Consider the following 25,903-nt stretch of genomic DNA (forward strand, 5'->3'; position numbering starts at 1 on the left):
TTATGCACACAGGTTTGTTTAGAGGACATTAGTCTTTTCTAAGGATTTGGCGAACTTCAAAACTGTTTATTTTTGCACAATTTAAATCAATACATTAAATGCGAAAACATGTTAATTACATTTCAAATACCATACAATGATCAGAGGAACACAAATAAACATTTTAAAATTTAGTAGATTTACAAAAACACTTGATAGTCCATTATTTATAATAATAATAATAATTTGTAATGATTTATATTTTGAAGAGTTGGAATATAAAGGTATTCTCAGATCCAGCCTTTCTTGTCCCGGAGCTTTGACAATTCTGGGTTTGGAATTTTCTGGGCCCTGCACTTGGTCTTGTACCGAGTTTTCACTGAGACGACCCAGCCCAGGTCTTCTGCAGGGGTGTCCTTTATCTTCCTCTCTCTCCAGGTATCCTCCTCTTCCTCCTGCTCCAACTGCATCACCAGCTTCTTCAGATTGGCTGTGAGGTCATACAATGGTTCCCGTTGCAATGTCCTGCCACGAGCTGCCCCTCTGGTTGTCGTGGAGATGATGGATCTGCAGTCCTGGGAGAGGAGCACAGTGTCCAGGAGGGCCTTGTACAGCGGCCCAGCGATGGGGCCTCCAGCCAGGATAAACTCCGGGCTCGCCCCTCTTCTCAGTTCAACCACTAGGGGGTGCACAAGAGTGCCCTTGTACAGCCTGGTCAACAACAAAGACAATGTTAGTGCTAACACTAGTTCAAGTTTAAGTCTTAACATGAAAGTACCCAGAACATAGATTACATCTATGATAAGATTGAATATAATAAACCTCCTAAATATACAAAATAATATACAATGAAGTATACTGCCTCTCATGCACACAATAGCCTATACTAACCTAAAGACAAGTGGGGTACAATTAGTGCAATATTGCTGATAGTGCCACCAGTAGCTGAATAAAAAATGTAACTGTACAAATACAGTGCCTTTGTTGAAGAACAAATCCACTTTTCTGCATGGGTCATAAACCCAACATTCACTGTTTAGTTTGGATATATATTTACGCAAGTTGTTATGCTACAGGATATGGTGGCTATAAATGAGTTCTTAGCAAATACATCTGTTCAAAGCGGATTTTTTTTTTTACTATAATGAGAAGAACCTTTGTTAATGATTGCTTAATCACATGATAAAAGTCTAATTTGAGTGCAAAGTTCCCAACAGTTATAGTTACAGTTCCAGTTTACCTTGCACATGCTGGCTCCACTAGGGGGAAGCATAGCAGTTGGTTCAAATTGAGGCTGTCTATAAAGCAGCCCTGCCATTGGCTGTAGGCATGGGCCACATCCAGGTCCAGCTTCCATGTACATCTCTGGACTATTCCTTCAAACCTCCGCAGCACCAGCTTCTCACTCTTCGAGATCCCTGACACATACACAGGAAGGAGTTATCATTATCACCCACAGTTGAGCAATCAGGGCTAACAAATCTCAAACATGGCTCTGCTGGTTTTAGACACCTAAGCAAAAAACGTTTAGTCTGCATCCCCTAATAAACCTAATTACAACATTCCAGTGTGTGTGTGTGTGTGTGTGTGTGTGTGTGTTTCAGTGTCCCCACCTCCTCTCTTCTTCTTCTGTCTGCAGAGTTCTCCATAGACCATGCCCAGGAGCAGGGCCTGCAGGAGAGGCAGGTCAGGGGGAGGGGCTGCGTGTGTCACCCAATAGCAAGTGACACTTACAGGCAGATGCAGGTGAGGTGGGATGTCAGCCAGCGACTGAGTCACTCCCAGGGTCTCTAACATCACCGTCAGACGATCTGGGAGGTGGGCCTGCAGGACGGAAAGAAGCGCTAGACTGAATCCTTCTGCTCAAAAAATACTGTAACCTGGGTAACAACAGGTTTGGAGTCTATTTCAAATCGACTCAGTCAATTAAGCTGAAGTTTGTTTTAATAAACGTTTAGACAAGTACTGAAATGTTTCGTCATATAATTTATTTTTACCTTATCCATACTGTCCAGCTGCAGCTTTTGTACAGGCCCGCTGAGGATAGGCTTGACCATGTGACTACTCAGATTCAGGCCATCTCTGTCATACTCCTCAACCATACACTGTCCCGTCTCCATCGAAGCGGGGGATCTCCCACCCAGTAGCAGCCCGTACATTATCTGCCGTATGGGCCTTGAGGTGATTTGTCCGCTGGGTAAGTTAATGTCCTCTACCTGGGAATTCTGCATCGCTCTTCTAAAGAGTATAACGTCAATGACGTCCGAGAAGAGCTTCCCCTGCGTCAGGGATAGGAGGGCCCAGTCTGGCAACACCTTCACAGGCTCTGGAATATTGGAAGGTGGGGTCCCGTTCCTGAAGAACTCACCCAATGAGCTAGGAGATAGTTTGTACTCTTCCATGCTCAACATGAAGGCTTGTTTTGTTTGCTTCGTTTTCACCCTATCACCGTCATCCATTAACTTGAGCACAGCGTTCAAGGCATTCTTCTGATCTTTTAAACTCCCTAACCAGTGCAGCAAGCCGTCGAGCTTAGCAAATCTCCCACTCAGCTTCGAGTAGTCAGCCCATTTTACGGACAAGCCCCGGCTGGCGAGATTGACATAATCGTTTCCTGCAATGGAGGCAAAGACTGGTAGTAGAGACCGGTTGATGTTAAACCAAGAGCAGAATATTTCTTGAGTGAAGAGTTTGGCAGGAATACCCTTCTTCAATCCCCCTTGCTTCCACTTGAAATGTGGGATGGGTAAAAGTCCTGCAGGGACGTCGAATATGTAAAAGTCACTGTCATTGGACAGCACAGGGCATCTCCACTCCCTTGCCAGTGAGGCTATTTCTCTGTCTGCTTCAGCGATGCTCTTTGCAAAAGGTACTCGCAATTCGGTGAGGATCTGTGAGAACACACGTTTAGTGATGGGTGGCAAGACATCACTTTTGCGTCCCACTGACATGTCGTGAGCATCGTGAATCTTTTCTTCAGCTCGTTGTTTCAGAGTCTCAAACTTCTTGTCTGTGTAGTCAGACCCACCATCCACAACAACATAGGGTTGAATCCCATTTTCTCTCAGAGCCTTGATAAACCCACAGACGAGACCCTCGAAAGATTCATAGTCTCCCCCGTGACTCTGGTCCAGTCGTTCAGAAAAATAAAGTAAGTAGTACAGATTATTGCCATCGATTACCAGTTTGCTGTTCTTGAAGGAAACATCTTGTAAAATGTGTCCATTGTCATCCACAAAACTGGTCAGTCCTCTAACTCCCATGATGTGCTCTCTGTCTTTCTGAGTTGACATACTCTTCCAAATATAATGAGTACACTGGAATTTATAGAGCTACAGTCATGGTCACTACTTCATTAAGTTTCGTTTTTCTTACATCACTCATGATTCTCAACAACCCCTCCCAGTGTTTTGTTTTGGAGAAACAAACGTTTGCCTTGTCACATGGATATTTAAAACCATAGACACATTTCTATTTCATGCTGCATTACAACATTAGCCTTAACGTAATGCAATCTACACACCAAACGTTGTAGCCATATTAAGCCTAGAAATATAGCCATATCAACCCGGCTGAATGTGACGTCTGATATATATATTACCATTATTGAGAGTTTGGGGTTCGTACTTGTGGTAATGATCTACGTCATTACCACAACTACTAACCAACTCTCACAATAACGCATCTAAACAATAACGCATCATCTATTAATTTATCGTTGTCTGAGACAGACAAATATCAGTTTCATAAATTACATTAGTCATACAACGGGTAGCATATTCCTTAACCAATATAACAAAATATGACAAAATCCCCAAACGTTTTTGAGAGAACGCTGTATGTGCATTTTTCGACGTAATCAAATACCATAATAGCCTATTGGATGGATATATATCTCTCTCTAATATAAGTCTATAATATCTCTCTATATATGAATATTACGTGTGTGTGTGCGTGTTTTCCGAGGTAAGGCATGTCTTTCGTTTCTGCAACTTCAGGACCGAAAACGAAACAGTGTTGCTTCAAATCAGCTGATAGCATTATGTAAGTGCTAAATTTGCCCATGCGCACAGAGTACTGCTATCGATGTGGGGCCAGAAGCATCAAACATGTGGACAGCAGTCACTGATCACTTTTTCGGATGAAAAGGAATACACTTACAGTAGATAATATCAATGTATGCCTTCTCAGCTTAACGTCTGGTAAAATTAAAGTTTTTCTGTTTAATTGTACAATTATAATAATAATACATGTATTTATATAGCGCTTTCCAAAGTTCTCAAAGTCGCTGTATATGGTTAAAATAAACATAAAACAAGGACATATAAAATCACAGCATTAATTACACATTAAAAGCAGATCTAAAAAGGTGCGTTTTGACTCATGATTTAAAAGTTGACAGATTGTTGCAGCCTCTGATGGGTGATTGAGTGAGTTCCAGAGGGAGGGAGCGGCAATGGAGAAAGCTCTGTCACCCCAGGTTCGGTGCTTGGTCCTGAATGGGGAGGGCAGGAGGTTGGCATCAGAGGAAGGGAGAGCTGAATAATAGCTGTCCCCGCTATACCTATTAATTGGAAGGATAAGCAAACTGCGTTGGGATGCTAACTTTTTATAATGATAGTGATATGTTAAAACGTTTTTTTTATCTTTTAAATCTCTGGCTGTCTGATTCTTCTCTCATTTCACAACCTGTTCTTGATTTCAGATCTATTCTTGTTCTCAAAAAGTACAAATCTTGTGGTTATGCACACAGGGCTGTTTGTTTCAAAGATATTGGTCCAATAGAATTTGGGTAACTTATCAAACAGTTTAGTTTTTTGCACAATTTAAATCAATACATTAAATGTGAAAACATGTTCATTACATTTCAAATAGCATAAAAACACAAATAAACATTAAAAATGTAGTAGATTTACAAAAACACTTGGAAGGCCATTATTTCTTCCCTATCAATACATTTCTTTCCTATCAATACATTTAGTTACATTCCTAAGGCAATTGATTTCTATATTTTGAAGACTTAGAATATATAGGTAATCTCAGATCCAGCCTTTCTTGTCCCGGTGCTTTGACTATTCTGGGATTGCCAGCCTCTGCAGATCGGCTGTGACGTCATCCATTGGTTGCCGTGGTAATGTCCTGCCCCGAGCTGCACCTCTGGTTGTCGTGGAGATGATGGATCTGCGGTCCTGGGAGAGGAGCACAGTGTCCAGGAGGGCCTTGTACAGCGGCCCAGCGATGGGGCCTCCAGCCAGGATAAACTCCGGGCTCGCCCCTCTTCTCAGTTCAACCACTAGGGGGTGCACAAGAGTGCCCTTGTACAGCCTGGTCAACAACAAAGACAATGTTAGTGCTAACACTAGTTCAAGTTCAAGTCTTTTATTGTCAGATGCACAGAACCATACAAGGTCAGACTGGACACTGAAATTCTTGGGACAAGACAACGCAAAGCAACCTGGCATAACATAACATATAAGTACCCAGAACATAGATTACATCTCTGATAACAGATTACATCTATGATAAAATAGAATATAATAAACCTCCTAAAAATACAAAATAATATACAATATACAAGAAAGTATACTTAACCTCTAATACACATAACAACCTATAACAACCTTATAAACCTATACAGTACTAACCTAAAGACAAGTGGGTTACAATTAGTGCAATATTGCTGATAGTGCAACCAGTAGCTGAAGGAAAAAATTTAACTGTATAAAAACAGGGCCTTTGTTAAAGAAAAAATCCACTTTTCTACTGTCATAAACCCAACATTCACTGTTTAGTTTGGTTATATATTTACACAAGTTGTTATGCTACAGGATATGGTTGCTCTATATGAAAAGTTATTTTCAAAAAAATCTGTTCAAAGCAGCAAAAAAATAAATATTTGACTATAATGAGAAGAACCTTTGTTAATGATTTGCTTAATAACATGATAAAAGCCTAATTTGAGTGCAAAGTTCCCAACAGTTATGGTTAGGGTTCCAGCTTACCTTGCACATTCTGTCTCCACTAGGGGGGAAGCATAGCAGCTGGTTCAAATTTTGGCTTTCTTTAAAGCAGGCCTGCCATTGGCTGTAGGCATGGGCCACATCCAGGTCCAGCTTCCATGTACATTTCTGGACTATTCCTTCAAACCTCTGCAGCACCAGACTCTCACTGTTCGAGATCCCTGACACACACACAGGAAGGAGTTATCACCCATAGTTGAGCAATCAGGGCTAACAAATCTCAAACATGGCTCTTCTGGTTTTAGCCACCTAAGCAAAAAGCGTTTAGTCTGCATCCCCTGATAAACCTGATTACAACATTCCAGTGTGTGTGTGTGTGTGTGTGTGTGTGTGTGTTTCAGTGTCCCCACCTCCTCTCTTCTTCTTCTGTCTGCAGAGTTCTCCATAGACCATGCCCAGGAGCAGGGCCTGCAGGAGAGGCAGGTCAGGGGGAGGGGCTGCGTGTGTCACCCAATAGCAGGTGACGCTTACAGGCAGACGCAGGTGAGGCGGGATGCCAGTCAGCGACTGAGTCACTCCCAGGGTCTCTAACATCACCGTCAGACGATCTGGGAGGTGGGCCTGCAGGACGGAAAGAAGCGCTAGACTGAATCCTTCTGCTCAAAAAATACTGTAACCTGGGTAACAACAGGTTTGGAGTCTATTTCAAATTGACTCAGTCAATTAAGCTCAAGTTAGTTTTAATCATCAATTTATCAAAATCCTTTCAATCTTTTAGACAAGTACTGAAATGTTGCATCATATATATATATATTTTTACCTTATCCAGACTGTCCAGCTGCAGCTTTTGTACAGGCCCACTGAGGATAGGCTTGATCATGTGACTAGTCAGATTCAGGCCATCACTGTCATACTCCTCAACCATACACTGTCCCGACTCCATCGCTGCAGGGGATCTCTCACCCAGTAGCAGCCCATACAATATCTGCCGTATGGGCCTTGAGGTGATTTGTCCGCTGGGTAAGTTAATGTCCTCTACCTGGGAATTCTGCATCGCTCTTCTAAAGAGTATAACGTCAATGATGTCCGAGAAGAGCTTCCCCTGCGTCAGGGATAGGAGGGCCCAGTCTGGCAACACCTTCACAGGCTCTGGAATATTGGAAGGTAGGGTCCCGTTCCTGAAGAACTCACCCAATGAGCTAGGAGATAGTTTGTACTCTTCCATGCTCAACATGAAGGCTTGTTCTGTTTGTTTAGTTTTCACCCTATCACCGTCATCCATTAACTTGAGCACAGCGTTCAAGGCATTCTTCTGATTTTTAAAACTGCCTTACCAGTTGAGCAAGCCGTCGAGATTGGCAAATCTCCCACTCAGCTTCGAGAAGTCAGACCATTTTACGGACAAGCCCCGCCTGGCGAGATCGAAATAATCGTTTCCTGCAATGGAGGCAAAGACTGGTAGTAGAGACCGGTTGATGTTAAACCAAGAGCAGAATATTTCTTGAGTGAAGAGTTTGGCAGGAATACCCTTCTTCAATCCCCCTTGCTTCCACTTGAAATGTGGGATGGGTAAAAGTCCTGCAGGGACGTCGAATATGTAAAAGTCACTGTCATTGGACAGCACAGGGCATCTCCACTCCCTTGCCAGTGAGGCTATTTCTCTGTCTGCTTCAGCGATGCTCTTTGCAAAAGGTACTCGCAATTCGGTGAGGATCTGTGAGAACACACGTTTAGTGATGGGTGGCAAGACATTACCTTTGTGACCCACTGACACGTCGTGAGCTTTGCGAATCTTTTCTTTAGCTCGTTGTTACAGAGTCTCAAACTTCTTGTCTGTATAGTCAGACCCACCATCCACAACAACATAGGGTTCAATCCCATTTTCTCTCAGAGCCTTGATAAACCCACAGACGAGACCCTCGAAAGATTCATAGTCTCCCCCGTGACTCTGGTCCAGTTGTTCATCAAAATAAAGTAAGTAGTACAGATTATTGCCATCGATTACCAGTTTGCTGTTCTTGAAGGAAACATCTTGTAAAATGTGTCGATTGTCATCCACAAAACTGGTCAGTCCTCTAACTCCCATGATGTGACATGTAATGACGTAGATAAACAATAACGCATCATTAATTAATTTATCGTTGTCTGAGACAGACAGAGAGAGAGACAGATATCAGTTTCATAAATTACATTCGTCATACAACGGGTAGCATATACCTTAACCAATATGACAAAATATGACAAAATCCCCAAACGTTTTTGAGAGAACGCTGTATGTGCATGTTACGGCGTAATCAAATACCATAATAGCCTATTGGATATCTCTCTCTCTAATATAAGTCTATATATATATCTCTCTATATATATGAATATTACGTGTGTGTGTGTGTGTGTGCGTGCGTGTTTTCGGAGGTAACGCATGTCTTTCGTTTCTGCAACTTCAGGACCGAAAACGAAACAGTGTTGCTTCAGATCAGCTGATAGCATTATGTAAGTGCTAAATTTGCCCATGCGCACAGAGTACTGCTATCGATGTGGGGCCGGAAGCATAAACTTGTGGACAGCAGTCACTGATCAGTCACATTTTTCGGATGAAAACGAATACACTTACATTAGATAATATCAATGTATGCCTTCTCAGCTTAACGTCTGGTAAAATTAAAGTTTTTCTGTTTAATTGTACAATTATAATAATAATAATAATACATTTAATTATATAGCCTAGCGCTTTCCAAAGTTCTCAAAGTCGCTGTACATTTTTTAAATAAACATAAAACAAGGACATCATATAAAATCACAACATTAATTACACATTAAAAGCAGATCTAAAAAGTTGCGTTTTGACTAATGATTTAAAAGTTGATAGGTTGGTGCAGTCTCTGATGGGTTTCACATTTTTCGGATGAAAACGAATACACTTACTGTAGATAATATCAATGTAGGCTATGCCTATTCAGCTTAACGTATGGTAAAATTAAAGTTTTTCTGTTTAATTGTACAATTATAATAGCTGTCCCCGCTACCTATTGATTGGAAGGATAAGCAAACTGCGTTGGGATGGAGTGCTAGCCTTTTATAATGATAATGACATATTAAAAAGTTTCTTTATCTTTTAAATCTCTGGCTGTCTGATTCTTCTCTCATTTCACAACCTGTTCTTGATTTCAGATATATTCTTGTTCTCAAAAAGTACAAATCTTGTGGTTATGCACACAGGGCTGTTTGTTTCGAAGACATTGGTCCAATAGGATTTGGGTAACTTATCAAAACAGTTTAATTTTGTTGCACAATTTAAATCAATACATTAAATTTTAAAACATGTTAAGTACATTTCAAATAGCATACAAACATAAATAAACATTTAAAATTGAGGAGATTTACAAAAACATTTGGAAGTCAATTATTTATTTCCTATCAATACATTTCTTTCCTATCAATACATGTATTTACATTCCTAAAGCAATTAATTCCTATATTTTGAAGATTTAGAATATAAAGGCAGGGCTTCCCGCAGAAAAAGAGTTAGTTAAGGCGGGTGGGGGGGGGGGGGGGGGGGGGGGGGGGGGGGGGGGGGGGGGGGGGGGGGGGGGGGGGTTCGAGCGAGCGACCAAATCCGGGGGGGGGGGGTTTAGTTGTCCTCAAAAAACGAAGTTCTCTAGAGAAGGGAGACTACGGTTGTAATGAAAATGACGATATTGGTGGATAAAACTGTCTTATTTTTTTACAACGTAGTTAAGGCGGCAGGCGTGTGTTGCTAAGGCGGCCGCCTTAACAGCAAAGTGATGCGGGAAACCGTGAAAGGTATTCTCAGATCCAGCCTTTCTTGTCCCGGAGCTTTGACAATTCTGGGTTTGGAAATTTCTGGGCCCTGCACTTGGTCTTGTACCGAGTTTTCACTGAGACGACCCAGCCCAGGTCTTCTGCAGGGGTGTCCTTTATTTTCCTCTCTCTCCAGGTATCCTCCTCTTCCTCCTGCTCCAACTGCATCACCAGCCTCTTCAGATCGGCTGTGAGGTCATACGATGGTTGCTGTGGCAATGTCCTGGCCCAAGCTGCCCCTCTGGTTGTCGTGGAGATGATGGATCTGCAGTCCTGGGAGAGGAGCACAGTGTCCAGGAGGGCCTTGTACAGCGGCCCAGCGATGGGGCCTCCAGCCAGGATAAACTCCGGGTTCGCCCCTCTTCTCAGTTCAACCACTAGGGGGTGCACAAGAGTGCCCTTGTACAGCCTGGTCAACAACAAAGACAATGTTAGTGCTAACACTATTTCAAGTTCAAGTCTTTTATTGTCAGATGCACAGAACCACACAACGTCAGACTGGACACTGAAATTCTTGGGACAAGACAACGCAAAGCAACCTGGCATAAAATAACATATAAGTACCCAGAACAGATTAAATCTATGATAACAGATTACATCTATGACAAGATAGAACAAAAAAAACCTCCTAAATATACAAAATAATATACAATATAGAAGAAAGTATACTTAACCTCAAATACACATAACAACCTATACTAACCTTACTAACCTAAAGACAAGTGGTGTACAATTAGTGCAATATTGCTGATAGTGGGACCAGTAGCTGAAGGAAAAAATTTAACTGTACAAACACAGTGCCTTTGTTCAAGAACATATTCACTTTTGTACAATCATAAACCCAACATTCACTGTTTAGTTTGGTTATATATTTACGCAAGTTGTTATGCTACAGGATGTGGTTGCTCTATATGAAAAGTTCTTATCAAATACATCTGTTCAAAGCAGCAAAAAAAAAAAAAATTGACTAAAATGAGAAGAACCTTTGTTAATGATTTGCTTAATAACATGATAAAAGTCTAATTTGAGTGCAAAGCTCCCATCAGTTATAGTTAGGGTTCCCCCCTTATCACACCAAAGCGTGTAATAGTCACGTTGGTCCACTTGGGAAAGCGCGTGAGTGTCACATTTTGCCTCGCCAAGGCGTGAACATTACACGCGTGTATGAGTCAGGTGGCTGAGCGGTGAGGGAGTCGGGCTAGTACTCAGAAGGTTCCCGGATCGATTCCCCGCTGTGTCAAATGATGATGTGTCCTTGGGCAAGGCACTTCACCCTACTCGTCTCGGGGGGAATGTCCCTGTACTTACTGTAAGTCGCTCTGGATAAGAGCGTCTGCTAAATGACTAAATGTAAACGTAAATGTATGAAGGAGGACTACCAGTTCACCTTGCACATTCTGGCTCCACTAGGGGGAAGCATAGCAGTTGGTTCAAATTGAGGCTGTCTATAAAGCAGCCCTGCCATTGGCTGTAGGCATGGGCCACATCCAGGTCCAGCTTCCATGTACATCTCTGGACTATTCCTTCAAACCTCCGCAGCACCAGCTTCTCACTCTTCGAGATCCCTGACACATACACAGGAAGGAGTTATCATTATCACCCACAGTTGAGCAATCAGGGCTAACAAATCTCAAACATGGCTCTGCTGGTTTTAGACACCTAAGCAAAAAACGTTTAGTCTGCATCCCCTAATAAACCTAATTACAACATTCCAGTGTGTGTGTGTGTGTGTGTGTGTGTGTGTGTGTGTTTCAGTGTCCCCACCTCCTCTCTTCTTCTTCTGTCTGCAGAGTTCTCCATAGACCATGCCCAGGAGCAGGGCCTGCAGGAGAGGCAGGTCAGGGGGAGGGGCTGCGTGTGTCACCCAATAGCAAGTGACACTTACAGGCAGATGCAGGTGAGGTGGGATGTCAGCCAGCGACTGAGTCACTCCCAGGGTCTCTAACATCACCGTCAGACGATCTGGGAGGTGGGCCTGCAGGACGGAGAGGAGAGCTAGACTGAAGCCTTTTACTCCAAAAATACTGTAACCTGGGTTACAACAAGTTTGGAATCTCTTTCAAATCGACTCAGTCAAATGAGCTGAAGTTTGTTTTAATCATTAATCTTTCAAAATCCTTTCAATCTTTTAGACACGTAGTGAAATGTTGCATCATATCTATATATATATTTTTTTACCTTATCCAGACTGTCCAGCTGCAGCTTTTGTACAGGCCCACAGATGATAGGCTTGATCATGTGACTAGTCAGATTCAGGCCATCTCTGTCATACTCCTCAACCATACACTGTCCCGACTCCGCAGGGGATTTCACACCTAGTACCAGCCCGTACATTATCTGCCGTATGGGCCTTGAGGTGATTTTTCCGCTGGGTAAGCTGGTGTCTTCTACCTGGGAACTCTGTACCACCCTTCTAAAGAGTATAACGTCAATGATGTCCGAGCTGAGCTTCCCCTGCATCAGGGATAGTAGGGCCCAGTCTGGCAACACCTTCACAGGCTCTGGAATATTGGAAAGTGGGGTCCCATTCCTGAAGAACTCCCCCATTGAGCTAGGAGATAGTTTGTACTCTTCCATGCTCAACATGAAGGCTTGTTTTGTTTGCTTCGTTTTCACCCTATCAACGTCATCCATTAACTTGAGCACAGCGTTCAAGGCATTCTTCTGATTTTTTAATCCGCCTAACCAGTTGAGCAAGCCGTCGAGGTTGGCAAATCTCCCACTCAGCTTCGAGTAGTCAGCCCATTTTACGGACAAGCCCCGGCTGGCGAGATTGAAATAATCGTTTCCTGAAATGGAGGCAAAGACTGGTAGTAGAGACCGGTCGATGTTGAACCAAGAGCAGAATCTTTCTTGAGTGAAGAGTTTGGCAGGAATACCCTTCTTCAATCCCCCTTGCTTCCACTTGAAATGTGAGCTGGGTAAAAGTCCTGCAGGGACGTCGAATATGTAGAAGTCACTGTCATTGGAGAGCACAGGGCAGTTCCACTCCCTTGCCAGTGAGGCTATTTCTCTGTCTGCTTCAGCGATGCTCTTTGCAAAAGGTACTTGTAATTCGGTGAGGATCTGTGAGAACACACGTTTAGTGATGGGTGGCAAGACATTACCTTTGCGTCCCACTGACACGTCGTGAGCTTTGTGAATCTTTTCTTCAGCTCGTTGTTTCAGAGTCTCAAACTTCTTGTCTGTGTAGTCAGACCCACCATCCACAACAACATAGGGTTGAATCCCATTTTCCCTCAGAGCCTTGATAAACCGACAGACGAGACCCTCGAAAGATTCATAGTCTCCCCCGTGACTCTGGTCCAGTTGTTCATCAAAATAAAGTAAGTAGTACAGATTATTGCCATCGATTACCAGTTTGCTGTTCTTGAAGGAAACATCTTGTAAAATGTGTCCATTGTCATCCACAAAACTGGTCAGTCCTCTAACTCCCATGATGTGCTCTCTGTCTGTTCCATGTCATGAGTACACTGGAATTTATAGGGCTAGTCACGGTCACAATTATTTTAGTTTCTGTTTTCTTACATTACTCATGATTCTCATTAATCCCTCCCAGTGTTTTGTTTTGGGGAAACAAATGTTTGCCAATTTCTATTTCATTCAGCATTACAACATTAGGCTTAACGTAAAGCAATCTTCAAACCAAACGTTGTAGCCATATTAGGCCTAGAAATATAGCCATATCAACCTTTGCATGTTTGTCACACTTATACGTTTCTGATCATCAAACACATGTAAATACAAGACAAAGATAACACAAGTAAATACAAAATGCAATTATTAAATGAAGGTTTTTATTATTAAGGGGGGAAAAATCCAAACCTACATTGCCCTGTGTGAAAAAGTGATTTCCCCCTACAACCTAGTGAAAAAGTGATTTCCCCCTACAACCTAATAACTTGTTGGGCCACCCGTAGCAGCCTTTTAAACAGTTCAACTTTTGACTTGTCACTCCACAGAGTATTTTCCCAAAAGTCTTGGGGATCATCAAGATATTTGTCTTATATTTAAATTTGCTTGATCTGAAACATGTAAGTGTGACAAACATGCAAAAAAATTAGAAATATGGAAGGGGCAAACACTTTTTCTCACCACTGTATATATTGACAGTATTGAGTGTTTGGGGTTACTACTTGTGGTATCACAGTTTTGTCAACGGTAGCATAGCTTAACCAATATAAGAAATATATTACAAAATCCCCAAACGCTTTCGAGAGAACACTGAATGTGCATGTTTCGCGTAATCAAATACCCATTGGACCTATGCTATTGGATGGATATATCTCTCTTTATAATATAAGTCTATATATATCTATATCCATATCTACGTGTGTGTGTGCGTGCGTGTTTTCAGACGCGTATGTCTATCCGCAACTTCAGGATCGGAAACGAAACAGTGTTGCTTCAGATCAGCTGATAGCAAGATGTAAAGGATAAGTTTGCCCATGCGCACAAAGTATTGCAATGGCTGTGGAGCCGGAAGCATCAAGCATGTGGACAGCAGTCACTGATCAGGCACATTTTTCGGATGAAAACAATTACACTTACAGTAGAAAATATCAATGTATGCCTTTTCAGCTTAACGTCTGGTAAGACTAAAGGGTTTCTGTTTAATTGTACAATTATCATAGCTGTCCCCGCTACGTATTGATTGGAAGGATAAACAAACTACGATGGGATGCTAGCTTTTTTAGCCAACTTCAAGCTCATTCATAGCTACCTAGCTAACTGTCTAGCAATTATACACATTTCATTTAAAATAAATATATATATGTATAGTACTTGGGTCCATTGTTCAGATGTGTGCAGTTATTCAAAAAATACCCGTGATTATACTCTTAACGTTAACAAGCTAGAACTCCAGAATAGTATAACACAGTACAATGGATAACTTGCAGTCCACATTTTTGGGGCCGCTAATTATAGATAAAACACTTAATTTATCTTTCCTCGTTCTGTCTTCCATTGAAGAAAGAGATTTATAATTGACATGGAGAACTACAGCCATGCCAGGACGGTGGAGCAGCCCTGCCTCTGCCCTTTCCCTGGCCTCCCCGCCGACACGCCTGAGGTGCGGGTCAAAGACGGAAGCAAAATCCGCAACATCATGCGCTATGCCTTCAGCCGTATGGGGCCAAAACCCAAGACAGCCTGCAATGAAACGAGGCAACTTAAGACTGGTGAAGGAGGTGGTTCTTTAGGAGTCCAGGAGGAGGGAGTGAGCAGCACACCTATGGATAAACTTCCCTGCCGTCAAATAGTCTTTACAGGGACAGGTAGAGGTGTTTCCAAGACTATAACATGTGTGGAAATTCTGAAGCGACGGGTGACAGGACTTTACCAGCACACTAAGCTGATGTACAGCACTGTGTTGGAGGTTTGGGAGCCCCTGGAGCCAGGGGCAGGCCTGGACAGTCTCACTGTCAGTCGAAACCAGCCTGCAATCTGGGTTTTTCTCTCCATGGACCCTTTGGATGCCAGCCTTCCTGGGTACCAGGCCCCAGGGAACTATGAGGCTCTGTGGGCACAGGCTGCCAGGGAGGAAGGAGGTGTGGCTGGAGGACTGAGGCATGGGCAGAGGAGGAAGAGAGGAGGAGGAAGCGGACGAGGTAAAGGTGGACCTGTTCGACCGGCTGGTCGATCAAGAGAGCCCAGTAAAGGCCAGACTTGAGCTGGTGTCAAAGATGTTCTTTTTTCCGCTGTCCGGGTGGAGGAAGATACTACTCATCCGTCACATGCTGTAGTCTCCTGGTGTCTGTAATAAAAATAGTTTATTTTAATATCTTGGAAAACTTGATACTGTTTGAAAGCCAAGGAGAAAAAATTATATAATTTCATTCTAAGTGAATTCATGTTGACTTTTGGTTTGTTTTTACTGCAAATAGGAAAATAAATGTTGTCCCACAATCTTTATTTCTGTATTTTTTCAATATAGATTATGGATGACTGACTGTACTTGACAACCCCACATTCACTGTGCCCATGTTATCTGTAAAAGAGTTGTAGGCTATATTTTGCTTTTCAGGGTTCTTTGTATCAAGTTAAATGTTCATGTGCAGGGAGACACTGTACCTCTTGACATAATGCTAGTGTCCTATCAAACATTTTGTTTGAAACCTATTATAGTCAGGGGCGCTGTATAGGGGGGAAAAGTTAGGACAATTCCAAGACTGACAGTGGCCCCCCAAAATAGAAAAACTAATTGAAATGATCTTTTTTTTTTTCATGGGCCCAAAATTCCTGGTGGCGCCCCTGATTATAGTCCTAATCCAAGACAAAGACATATATTTTTTGCCCTCTGCTGGAATACCAATGAAAGTGCATTCATTCAGTACTTTTTCTTATTCATACAGCATTAATTTGTAAAAACAATTATACAACTCCCTTTTTTTACTGGTAATTATCATTTAGTTTTTATTTTATTATAGTAATTCTGCTTGGACAGAACATGAGTGTTACATAGTTCCCATGCTGTAAAATCTAAAGTTAGGTAAATACATTTTAAATAATCATGGAAGAGGTCAATAGAGTTTCATGGATTTAATAAAAATGTTACTGTTGAGGATCCTTTTAGAAACTGTGCCAAGATGATCCGTTGTGGTCCAGATTAAGTAAAAAGCCAATTGTCATTATGGAATTAGGTTTTAGGAGTTAACCATATGTTTGAAAGTACACATGATGTGTATAAGTTGCTAACATCATTTTCAGTTCGAGATGTTAGAGAAATGTAAATGTAAACAATCCTTTGAAGTGATCGTGATCAAGTCAGGTCATGTGTTACGGCCTGAGGCCACAGCATTATAGCCAAGTAGGAGTGTGTGTCGAGGAGTGGAGGATTACCACCATGGCAGATGTAGGTGATCTGTTGTTGCCAGATCTTTATCCTGTTAACCCTTCGTGGGGTTCTCTTGAGGCAGCACCATTTGACTGGACAGCATCTGAGGATTACTAGTGGGTTAGAGGGGCAGATTTTCTTGCGGGTAAGAGTATCTAAGCAGGAAGAAGAATCGCCTCAGAAACAGACGGAATGGATGTGGGTGGATGTGTAGTCTTGAGTCTCATATGGCTGCTGGTTGTGCCCTCTGGAGCCCAGGTCCGCCATCCCCTTCCAGTGTTGTGGCTCACACCTCATACCGGCCGGCCAGGACTAGAGAGGCTCACGGCTACGGTGCTGCCAGCCGTCCAGATAGCTCTGCAGGACCTCAGCACGCAGCCTCCACCTCTCAGAAACTATGAAATTCAATTTGACGTCATCGATTCTGAGGTAATGATTTCTGTTTTGGTAATCAAGAGACCATTGACACTTGTTACACAGTATTGTGACAGACTTTTAGATAACCTGCAGTCCATGTCGTCTTTGACTTGTCTAGTGTGACAGTGCCAAAGGACTTAAAGCCTTCTTTGATGCCATATGGAATGGGACCAAGTACTCAATGGTTTTTGGAGGTGTGTGTCCATCTGTGACCTCCACAATTGCGCAATCTGTGCAGAATTGGAAGCTTGTGCAGGTATCCCTCTCAATCACCAACACATGGATCTTTATTCCTTTTATCAAAGCTCTCTTGAGAACACTTCCTCTTCAATCCAGTTTGATACTTATTTGAAAGAATTGTCATTGCTCTCTCACAGTGTTTTCCTTTTTCACATATTGGCCCTGTGACATTTCTCAGCTGTCGTTTGCTGCCAGTGCAGCTGTTTTAGCTGACAGGGAGAGGTACCCCAACCTCTTCTGCACCGTCCCCTCAGATGCCACCGTGAGCCGGTCTGTGGTGCGGATCCTCTCTCAGTACAGGTGGAGCAGGGTGGGCGTCCTCACGGACGGACAGCACATCTTAGAGGTGAACACTGAAACAACGCCTTTAATGATCAGTTTAAAAGACTTGTTAAAAAAGTCATTTAAATAACAGTAAGTATTACAGGGTGTACATTGTGTCTTAGTCGATGAATATTAGATTGAATAGTATAGTTACAGACGGAATGGAATAACACATGAAAATGAACTGATACTTTGCTGCTTCTGTTTTCAAATAGAAAGATCTGACTACAAAACTGAGGGATGCTAAAATTGATGTGGCAATCATTGAAAGACTCTCTAACAGTCCCTGCATCCACTTAAAAAACCTTATGGTAACCAGTGTGTTTTTTCTTCTTGATTCTGGTTTAATTGTTTCACTGGTGACAGGTGCAGTAAGATGACATTATATGCATTTGACCTTAAAGTTTGGATTAATATGTTTTAGATCTAAAATAATCATAGTTGGTTCCACAGGACAATGATGTACGGATAATTATTGGTCTTTTTGATGAAAAGTTGGCTTCCAAAGTATTTTGCTGCGTGAGTCCAGATTTTCAACTTTTCGTAGAGTAGTCCTGTATTAGTTAATACAGTAGTTAATCATATCCTTATATCTGAATGCCTCATCAGTGTCGTCCGAAAAAAACATTGTTTCACCTGCAGGTTCACAACCTCAACATGTTTGGCAGGAAGTACCAGTGGATTTTACCAAGTGGTTACAAACAGGGGTGGTGGGAGGACTCCAACATCTCCACATGCTCCTCAAAGAGTCTGCTGATAGCAATAGAAGGCTACATCAGTGTGGACCTCAAACATTTGAGCGACCGACAAATAAAAGGCATTTCAGGAAGGGTCAGTAGTCTTAGACTTCCCTTGTACACTGTACATAAACACAGCCTTGCCTCTGGTTTTGTGTTATGTAATTCAACATGTCGTTTCTTCTTTCCTTTGTGAAGACCCCACAGGAGTATGAGGGGGAATACAAACAGCAGCTACGGCAGCAACGGTTGGTGGGCAGCAAATTGCATGGATTTGCCTATGACGGAGTTTGGGCGATTGCACTAGCATTAACCCAGGTGATGGAGTCTATAAAGCAAAGAGAGAAACACAACATCCATCGGAACTTCACTGTCAGCAACACAGAGCTGGAGAACATGATCTTGCATTCCATGAAGCAACTTCAATTTGAAGGAGTCACAGTAAGCCTGACTATTTACAACATGTAGAATATAAATACTTTAGACTGTTTTCACTGAGCCCCTGAGATTAGTAGAATAGAAACTGTATATATTCTACGTCACACTGACACCTTTTTCCACCAACAGGGTCCTGTTTTTTTCAGAAACGGACAGCGAATGGGATGTCTCAAATTAAGCCAGTTTCAAGGTAAAGGTGTTTAAATGTAAAAGTGTTGTTGTGGAACCCTGCTTTGTGATCAGAGATCTGACTGTGGAGTGCTCTCCAGGGGGCAAAGAGATTGAAGTGGGACTGTATAACACCAGTACTGAAGTCCTACAACTGACCCGCAAAATGAAGTTTCAAGGTAAGAAACTGTTCACACCAAAGTTTGCAGGAGGCCTGACCTTCCTCACTAGGGTTCCTGAGGAGCAACTTTGGTTCATGTGGTCAGGTGAAATAGCTGCACAGCAGTTTAGCTGCGTTGCCTGGCACTGTCTTGTCAGCCAGATCATAAGTGTTTTGGTTCGGCTGGTGTTGTCCGTGGCAGGAACCGGTCCAGCCAGAGACCGCACCACAGTCCGTCTACTCAGGAAGGGAGTCAGCCTGCCTCTCTACAGCATCCTGTCGGCCACCACAGGCTTAGCCATTATCACAGCTATCGGGTTCTTCTGCCTCAACATCAAAAACCGCGACCACAGGTCTGTTTGGATTTTTCATCAGTCGTAATAGCATCCTCAATGATCTCCTGTTTGTCCTCCTGACGGCACAGTTGGTTTGTTCAAGTTTGAGTTGGTTTTACAATCAAGTACATTTACTTCTCTCAACATGAAAGGTTAACGAAGACCCCTGGGCTGTTCCTGGACAACCTTGTCTTCCTGGGGACAATACTGTCCTTCACCTCCATCTTCATTTTCGGCCTTGATAGATCCCTGGTCTCAGACCACGATTTGCAGATCCTCTGCTCTGTAAGGATAGGCTTATCGTCTTTTGATTGAGAGATTTAGTAGACAGGATCAAATATGCCTAATGTCTTTTGTTTCCTTGTCAGGTGAGGACATGGTTTCTGTCCATAGGACACAGCATTACCTTTGCAGCTTTATTAGCCAAAATCTGGAGAGTGTACATGAATATGGAAATGAACAAGGTAGAATTTGTCTTTATATATTGTTTAAATTTGTAACTAGATTATTTTATCATAACGTTGGATTGAATGGATCAATGCTGAGATAGCCCCCACCTCTAACCCACCAACCCCCTGACCCCATTGTGTCCACAGAGCTCCAAGGCCAGCGATCCAGTAAAGGTGGTTGGCCTGCTGCTGTTTGCGGATGTGGCCATACTGACCTGCTGGCAGGTTGTGGACCCACTCAGGCACATAGAGTCAGAGTCAGGCTGGGAGGTGAGGCTGGGCCACATGGACCTCTGGGATTTCCTGTCTGGGGTGTAAGGGTGCTGTTGTTTAACCTGTTGTGGTAAAATACATTGATCTTGTGTCTATTTCAGACTGATCCAAGTGATGAGGACATTGTAATAAGGCCTTTTATAACGTGCTGTGAAAGTAGAAGAATGAATTTATGGCTCACCATCATGTATGCTTACAAAGGGCCTGTGATGGTGAGTAGAGCATGTTGGAGCTGTACTACTGGGATGTTACCACCAGGTTGCTGGTAATTTTATACTAAGAGAATACAGTACAGAAGTATGACCTGCTTGATACGTTTTAGTCATAGGATTATTGTTGTCATGTTGCTCCATTCTGCATGGACTCTGTAAATGGAAGCCACTCCTTGGTGTGTTTTAAGGATCTTTACTCCATGTCATCATCAGCTACTGGGGTGTTTTCTCGCCTGGAGCACCAGGAAGGTGCAGGAGCCTCCCTTGAATGATAGCATGTACCTGGCAGGCAGCGTTCTCATCTTGACAGTGTTGTGTGTGTGCGGAGTGTCTGGCTACCATGTGACCAGCCACCAACCCGGTGTGCAGTTCTGTTTTCTTGCTGTTGCCATCCTGCTCTGCAACACCTCCATCATCTGTCTACTGTTCTTGCCAAAGGTAGATCTCCCTCAGAACCCATAGATGAAATATCATGCCCATTGTTAGGCATTCCAGGCCTTAAGGGCTGTAACTTGTATTATTTATGAATAAGATGGAATAAAGAAATGAGCTGCACTGTCTTGTACTTGTTGTAGATTCTTCATATTAGGAACAGTCCTGTTGAAACCAGCCAAACTACAGTCACTGACAAAGACCAGACCAGAGACCTCCAGACCACTGACGAAAATGAGATTGCTTCTCTGCTGGACAATCTGCAAATTGAAAACCAGCACCTCTGCGGACAAATAACACAGGTGAAGTCTGAAGAAGACGTAACATGATATTTCTGTATTTCCATTAGGAATGGAGGCAAAATGTCAACCAGGTGTCTAGAGTATAGTTCCTTTCTTGTCTCTTTCATGTGTTTTTGGTTCAGCATATAGACCATTTGTAGTATGTTCATTATCCCCCCAAACTCCCTCCCTCTTTCTATCTCTATCTCGTAGCTTGATGCAGAGTTAGAGATACTGGCTGTGCAATTACTAGAGAATCCTGAACAGGAGCCTAGCCCACAGGATGCTCATATGGCCCAAAGAGGAAGTAGTGCCTACTTCAGAGAGACCTCAGGTATAGCCCATCTATGTGTCTCTCGATAGGCTGCTCTGTTTCAGGATTTTCTATCACTGGGTTATTCAGGGATTTACAAACATCATTTCAAAACATCTACCCTGTAAAATAATTTTACAAACCCAATTTCTTACGATGGTTTCCTAACAAAAAAGTAAAAATGTCTCATTATACAATTATTGACATGGATGAATGGGTATAAATACCCTATTCTTTTTCTTAGGAGAGGGTAAATCCCTGGTACAGCTGGAGCAGCAAGACCCGAACCAGGAGGATGTATTTCAGTCGCTCCCTGACATCAACTCACCTGAACAGTACGCAAACAACGCTTTGCTCCACTATGTCAATAGAATGGACATTGTATTTATATTATGATGCTCACGTTCTGGCTCAGTGCTTTCTCTGACATGGATCTGCAGTTATTGGGCTGTTGCCAAGCCGCAGTACTCTAAACACATACTTGAGGATTTGTATATTGTACGTTTTGCTCAAACAGCATGTACAGTATTTTAACCACTCCCTGGTTCTGTGCTTCACAGCGTCCAACGAAGAATGTCTGTTCAGCTGCCTATTCTGCATCACGCCTACCTTCCTGGCATTGGAGGAGTCAATGCTAGCTGCTCCAGTCTTCTGAACCAAGCCTAATGCCATGTTGTTGTCAATATTATGATCAATGTTATTACCGAAATGATTATGATGAACTCTGAAGCTCAAAATATTTCAACACAATGTAAGTGAATAGTTGCACAGCTTTGGCCTGTCCTCATACTTTACATTTATAACAACCATCACATGTAATTAAAAGCACATTAATGGTCTGTGGAATAAACAGTACCCCAACCTTTTTAAAATCTTGAGCGAGTTCTTTACAATGTGTTGTTTTTGCTTCATATGTGTGGTCCAGCAATTATATATATATATATATATCTAGGATATATCTATTATTTGACCCTGATTTGAAAGGTCAGAAAATAATTATTTGTAAAAGTCCAAGATTGCAGCAGACATGGGCCAGGTTTCCCAAATTCGCTGAAGCTCTTAACACTAAGAGCTTCTTAGGAGCGTTCTTAGAGCGTAAAGAGCTTCTTAACGAATCTGGGAAACCTGGCCAAGGTCTTAACCACAAGCTGTAATGCAAACATTTCTTGGAAAATGGGTTGGATTTGTTTGTCTGGAACTTTTATGTTTTGTCAATTGTGTAGTTCCCCAAAAGCCAAATATTTGGCTTGGTAGCTTGGGCCTGGACATGCACTTTGAACTGTGCTCATTTAGCAGCCTCTGTCCACAAATCTTTCTGTGGAGACACCAAAATGAGGAGGGGCATCATGAAGAGCGAGACTGGATAAATAGGTGACGCTCAGACAGGATAGGTGAGAAGTCACTTCAGAATCAGTCATGTTCTCAATTAAAGCTGTCGTTCTAGCTGCCCTGCTCACCTTGTTGGTAGTCGATGTTGACTCATCTTCTGGTGGAGGTAAGTTGTTTTCCCTCTGTCTGTTTAATGTTTATACTGTACATTATTTCTCAGGTTTATACTGATATTGTCCCACCAAACACCTTCGTTTTTGGCAGGTGGCGGTTCATCTTATAACTTTGATCTGTCAAATGCCTCTGACCTGAGGAAGCTGTATAATTCCAAAGTGTATGAAGCTGACAGAATGAAGAGATCCCTGGATGGCATGCCCTTCCAGCTAGGACCACTGAGCCACTCTGGAGTCAGGTGAGTCATGGGATCAGGAGGTTAGAGGAAGTTCCATTCCAATAGGCCAGTAGTGCATTCCTTTCTTTTTTTCTTTTTTTTTCTTTCTTTCTGTCTTTCTTTTTTTCTTTCTTCGTGTAAAAGGATTAAATAGGATTAGATGTGTGTGTGTGGGTTCAACTTCTGCTACAGTGCCAGTAAGTAGTTTCAGGTCTGAAAGTATGCATCAGTGTGTTCAAATAGTGCCAGAGGGATTTACGTCAGCATTGCAGCATCCTAATTTTTTACGGATGTGTTGGAATCGGATCCACTAACTTGTGGGATGGTTGTTGGTCCTCAGAGTAACACTAAAGGACGGCACCAAGTGGCTTGTGCACAAGGGGGGTGGATTTGGCCAGAGTTCTCAGACAGTGGTGGTTGCTGCAAGACACATGAGCTCTGACTGGAATGTAAGTACTTTTTTTTCCAAATGTTTGTGACCGCATAGGGATATTATGATTCTTCAAAAGATGCATGTTTTGCTATGTGTTAAAACATCATGATGATGGTAGTAACAATAACTTAAGTTGTTTGTTTGTTGTGTCCTCTTTTCTTTAGATCAAAGAGACCAAAAACTTTGGAGGGTGCAAGACTGTCTCTGACTTTGTCAAGGCTGGTGGCAGTGACTACAGCCTCATCTTTGACAACTGTCATATGGGAGCTGGTCGTATGTGGAAACAATGTGACTAAACTCCAGTATGAGATAAAAAAATAGTTTCCATGTTTTATTGACAAATAAAAGTTAAATACATTGATTATTTTGATTCTTTCTCACCTATACTGTGGGGGGCGGGGAGGTTAGGGATGGGGGGGCATGTGAATGCAGCTGAGGACAAACAGACAAATCTTCTTTCAGTCAAATGTTATGTTGGCATTGTGTAACCACACAGGATACCTAATCCTATTCTTTAACCAGACACAGAAAACAGGACATAAAATCAAATTAGGGGCTGATGTAAGAGTAGCAGTGTGTTCCTACACTTTCCAAGAACAATTCAGATAAAATAGGTTGGTCTGTCCATAAACCTGTGTGTGTGTCATGTTATGTGTGTGTGTGTGTCATGTTGTGCGTGTAAGCTTCAGTAATTTTAATCCACAATCTGGACACAGATTACATCTGTGGGTATAGGCTTGTCCTGGTGACATCATTAAAAGCAGAAAGGAGAGATCAGGCCCCTCCCTGTGACTCCCACATTGTGTGACTCTGATCTTGTGATAGGCTGTCAGTGAGTCCCACACCGGGATAAGACAGAGACTTTGAGAGAGTTGCACGTAAGGACAAGCAACATCAGAATGGCAGCTTTTGTGTCGGTGAGTACTTCTAGACCTTGTTGTCTACTTCTGTTTGTTTGATTCCATCCCTTTTACAGAGTTAGTAACATGTACATCTTCGTCTTTCATCTATACAGAAAAATGACTACACTTTCTGTTACTTGCAGAACCTTCTGTTATCTCTGTGAATACCTCAGTCTACATTCCATGTATTACTGTATACAATTAAGATACGAGTATTGATTACATTTTAATATACTTCAAAGGCATTTTGATTATCTCAATTATGTGCATCATAGCAATACAGCTATCTTACACACTTTTATAAGAAATTAAGAAAACAAATAGAATGTCCGTTGTGGAAAAGACAGTGCTGTGTGGTGCAATGTAAGGATACGTTGTTGTTACGATTCTGTAGGTACAAATACAGGTTGTCATTGCGAAGTAGGTCTGGGACCAATTTAAAACTCTCTAGAGAGCTGTCCTAAAACCCTGCTGGAAAGAGGCAGCAAGCTCGTCTAACGCAACAGCCCAACATCACAGTTGCAACTGAATTATCTCGCTCAGCAGTGTCAGCTGCCTTCATGTCCATTACAGAGATACACTCTGGGGGCCTGTGTTACATCCTGTGACCCCAGGCAGCGGAGGCTTTGAAGGAAACGTTAAGCCTGGTTTTGATTTCTTTTTATAACGGATTTTTTTTCGGCCTAAACTACCCTACTTTACATCTGTATGAGTCTTCTTTATGAGTAAATATGTGTTTGTTTTCTGGGTACTTGAAGGAGGTATTTTTTGTGGGGCCCCAATTGAATAACCTGAAAATGCATTCATCTTCTCTTGCCTCTTCTCCTCTTCTTCAGCTGGCCACATGTCAACACTGCAACCTGTCCTCCAGACATGGTCTGGTGTACAGAGACTCCCTCTCCTCTCTCTCCAGGAACCTAATGGCTCCTAGGTTGGCCAGAACACACAGCCCACAGGTCAGAACACTGCCTCTGGGGGCCCGACGGACTCGCATCCTCCATCGGTCCTTCCCAAGTGCCAAGCCTCGCTCCAAGGCTCCCAGGTAAATATCAGTGAAGGGAAATAAATGAGAAAAGGCTAGAGAGGAGGGTGAAAATAAACAGTGATAAGTCACAGCTCAACTGTAAATAAGCAAACATTATCTTCCTTCTTTCTCTCTCAATGACTGACTCCCTCAATTGTTCTTCCTCACAGGCTAGATACTCCAGAATCCATTGCTCTGGCTACATCTAGCCATCCCAATGTGAAGCATTTTGTTTTCGCTCACCTCCGGAAGCTGCTTTCGCTCAATCGCAATCATAGTCACAATGATGGCAGACAGCTCTTATTCTGAGGGTCTTCTTCCACTCTAATGGAATGGTAGCAGGTACACACCAACAGGTTTGTTCCACAAGGGGGCGCTCCAATATTTGAGTTGAGCAGAAAGGAGGTTGGAATGATGCTGGCGGTTCCGATGTTAAGCTGATGAGAGTC

General features: G+C 42.5%; 6 protein-coding genes across 8 annotated transcripts; 3 read left to right on the forward strand and 3 right to left on the reverse strand.

Annotated features, from left to right (window-relative positions):
- Nucleotides 1-45: 45 nt before the first annotated feature.
- LOC124473720 (protein asteroid homolog 1-like) lies at nucleotides 46-3,348 on the reverse strand. The gene is made up of 4 exons (XM_047029371.1): nucleotides 1,977-3,348; nucleotides 1,593-1,803; nucleotides 1,220-1,397; nucleotides 46-690 (listed from the first exon to the last, which is right to left on the reverse strand). The coding sequence occupies exons 1-4, from the start codon at nucleotides 3,270-3,272 to the stop codon at nucleotides 270-272; spliced, it is 2,106 nt and encodes a 701-aa protein (XP_046885327.1). The 5' UTR covers nucleotides 3,273-3,348; the 3' UTR covers nucleotides 46-269.
- Nucleotides 3,349-4,182: 834 nt separating this feature from the next.
- LOC124473748 (protein asteroid homolog 1-like) lies at nucleotides 4,183-8,324 on the reverse strand. Its single transcript, XM_047029415.1, has 4 exons — nucleotides 6,760-8,324; nucleotides 6,350-6,560; nucleotides 5,982-6,160; nucleotides 4,183-5,304 (listed from the first exon to the last, which is right to left on the reverse strand). Exons 1-4 carry the CDS (start codon nucleotides 7,219-7,221, stop codon nucleotides 5,266-5,268), a joined length of 891 nt encoding a protein of 296 aa, XP_046885371.1. The 5' UTR covers nucleotides 7,222-8,324; the 3' UTR covers nucleotides 4,183-5,265.
- Nucleotides 8,325-9,536: 1,212 nt separating this feature from the next.
- On the reverse strand, nucleotides 9,537-13,263 carry LOC124473728 (protein asteroid homolog 1-like). The gene is made up of 4 exons (XM_047029381.1): nucleotides 11,937-13,263; nucleotides 11,523-11,733; nucleotides 11,146-11,323; nucleotides 9,537-10,167 (listed from the first exon to the last, which is right to left on the reverse strand). Exons 1-4 carry the CDS (start codon nucleotides 13,194-13,196, stop codon nucleotides 9,747-9,749), a joined length of 2,070 nt encoding a protein of 689 aa, XP_046885337.1. The 5' UTR covers nucleotides 13,197-13,263; the 3' UTR covers nucleotides 9,537-9,746.
- rpp25l (ribonuclease P/MRP 25 subunit-like) lies at nucleotides 12,720-15,668 on the forward strand. 2 transcript variants are annotated; one of them, XM_047029435.1, is made up of 3 exons: nucleotides 12,720-12,802; nucleotides 13,002-13,084; nucleotides 14,733-15,668. In XM_047029435.1, the coding sequence occupies exon 3, from the start codon at nucleotides 14,752-14,754 to the stop codon at nucleotides 15,430-15,432; it is 681 nt and encodes a 226-aa protein (XP_046885391.1). In that variant the 5' UTR covers nucleotides 12,720-12,802; nucleotides 13,002-13,084; nucleotides 14,733-14,751; the 3' UTR covers nucleotides 15,433-15,668. The 2 variants fall into 2 exon arrangements, with proteins under 2 accessions (XP_046885391.1, XP_046885384.1); XM_047029428.1 differs by lacking the exons at nucleotides 12,720-12,802; nucleotides 13,002-13,084 and adding an exon at nucleotides 14,215-14,350.
- Nucleotides 15,669-16,858: 1,190 nt separating this feature from the next.
- On the forward strand, nucleotides 16,859-22,228 carry LOC124473736 (gamma-aminobutyric acid type B receptor subunit 2-like). 2 transcript variants are annotated; one of them, XM_047029404.1, is made up of 19 exons: nucleotides 16,859-17,025; nucleotides 17,132-17,269; nucleotides 17,432-17,599; nucleotides 17,793-17,888; nucleotides 18,031-18,096; nucleotides 18,220-18,408; nucleotides 18,513-18,755; nucleotides 18,882-18,942; nucleotides 19,022-19,099; nucleotides 19,283-19,433; nucleotides 19,568-19,700; nucleotides 19,784-19,879; nucleotides 20,012-20,134; nucleotides 20,239-20,349; nucleotides 20,563-20,787; nucleotides 20,925-21,083; nucleotides 21,276-21,396; nucleotides 21,620-21,710; nucleotides 21,936-22,228. In XM_047029404.1, the coding sequence occupies exons 2-19, from the start codon at nucleotides 17,195-17,197 to the stop codon at nucleotides 22,039-22,041; spliced, it is 2,292 nt and encodes a 763-aa protein (XP_046885360.1). In that variant the 5' UTR covers nucleotides 16,859-17,025; nucleotides 17,132-17,194; the 3' UTR covers nucleotides 22,042-22,228. The 2 variants fall into 2 exon arrangements, with proteins under 2 accessions (XP_046885360.1, XP_046885351.1); XM_047029395.1 differs by lacking the exons at nucleotides 16,859-17,025; nucleotides 17,132-17,269 and having other exon boundaries at nucleotides 17,599-17,667.
- Nucleotides 22,229-22,731: 503 nt separating this feature from the next.
- LOC124480460 lies at nucleotides 22,732-23,889 on the forward strand. The gene is made up of 4 exons (XM_047039797.1): nucleotides 22,732-22,870; nucleotides 22,969-23,116; nucleotides 23,436-23,544; nucleotides 23,693-23,889. Exons 1-4 carry the CDS (start codon nucleotides 22,792-22,794, stop codon nucleotides 23,822-23,824), a joined length of 468 nt encoding a protein of 155 aa, XP_046895753.1. The 5' UTR covers nucleotides 22,732-22,791; the 3' UTR covers nucleotides 23,825-23,889.
- The last annotated feature ends 2,014 nt before the right edge of the window (nucleotides 23,890-25,903 follow it).

This window comes from Hypomesus transpacificus, chromosome 2, assembly GCF_021917145.1.
Source record: "Hypomesus transpacificus isolate Combined female chromosome 2, fHypTra1, whole genome shotgun sequence".
NCBI classification, from domain to species: domain Eukaryota; kingdom Metazoa; phylum Chordata; class Actinopteri; order Osmeriformes; family Osmeridae; genus Hypomesus; species Hypomesus transpacificus.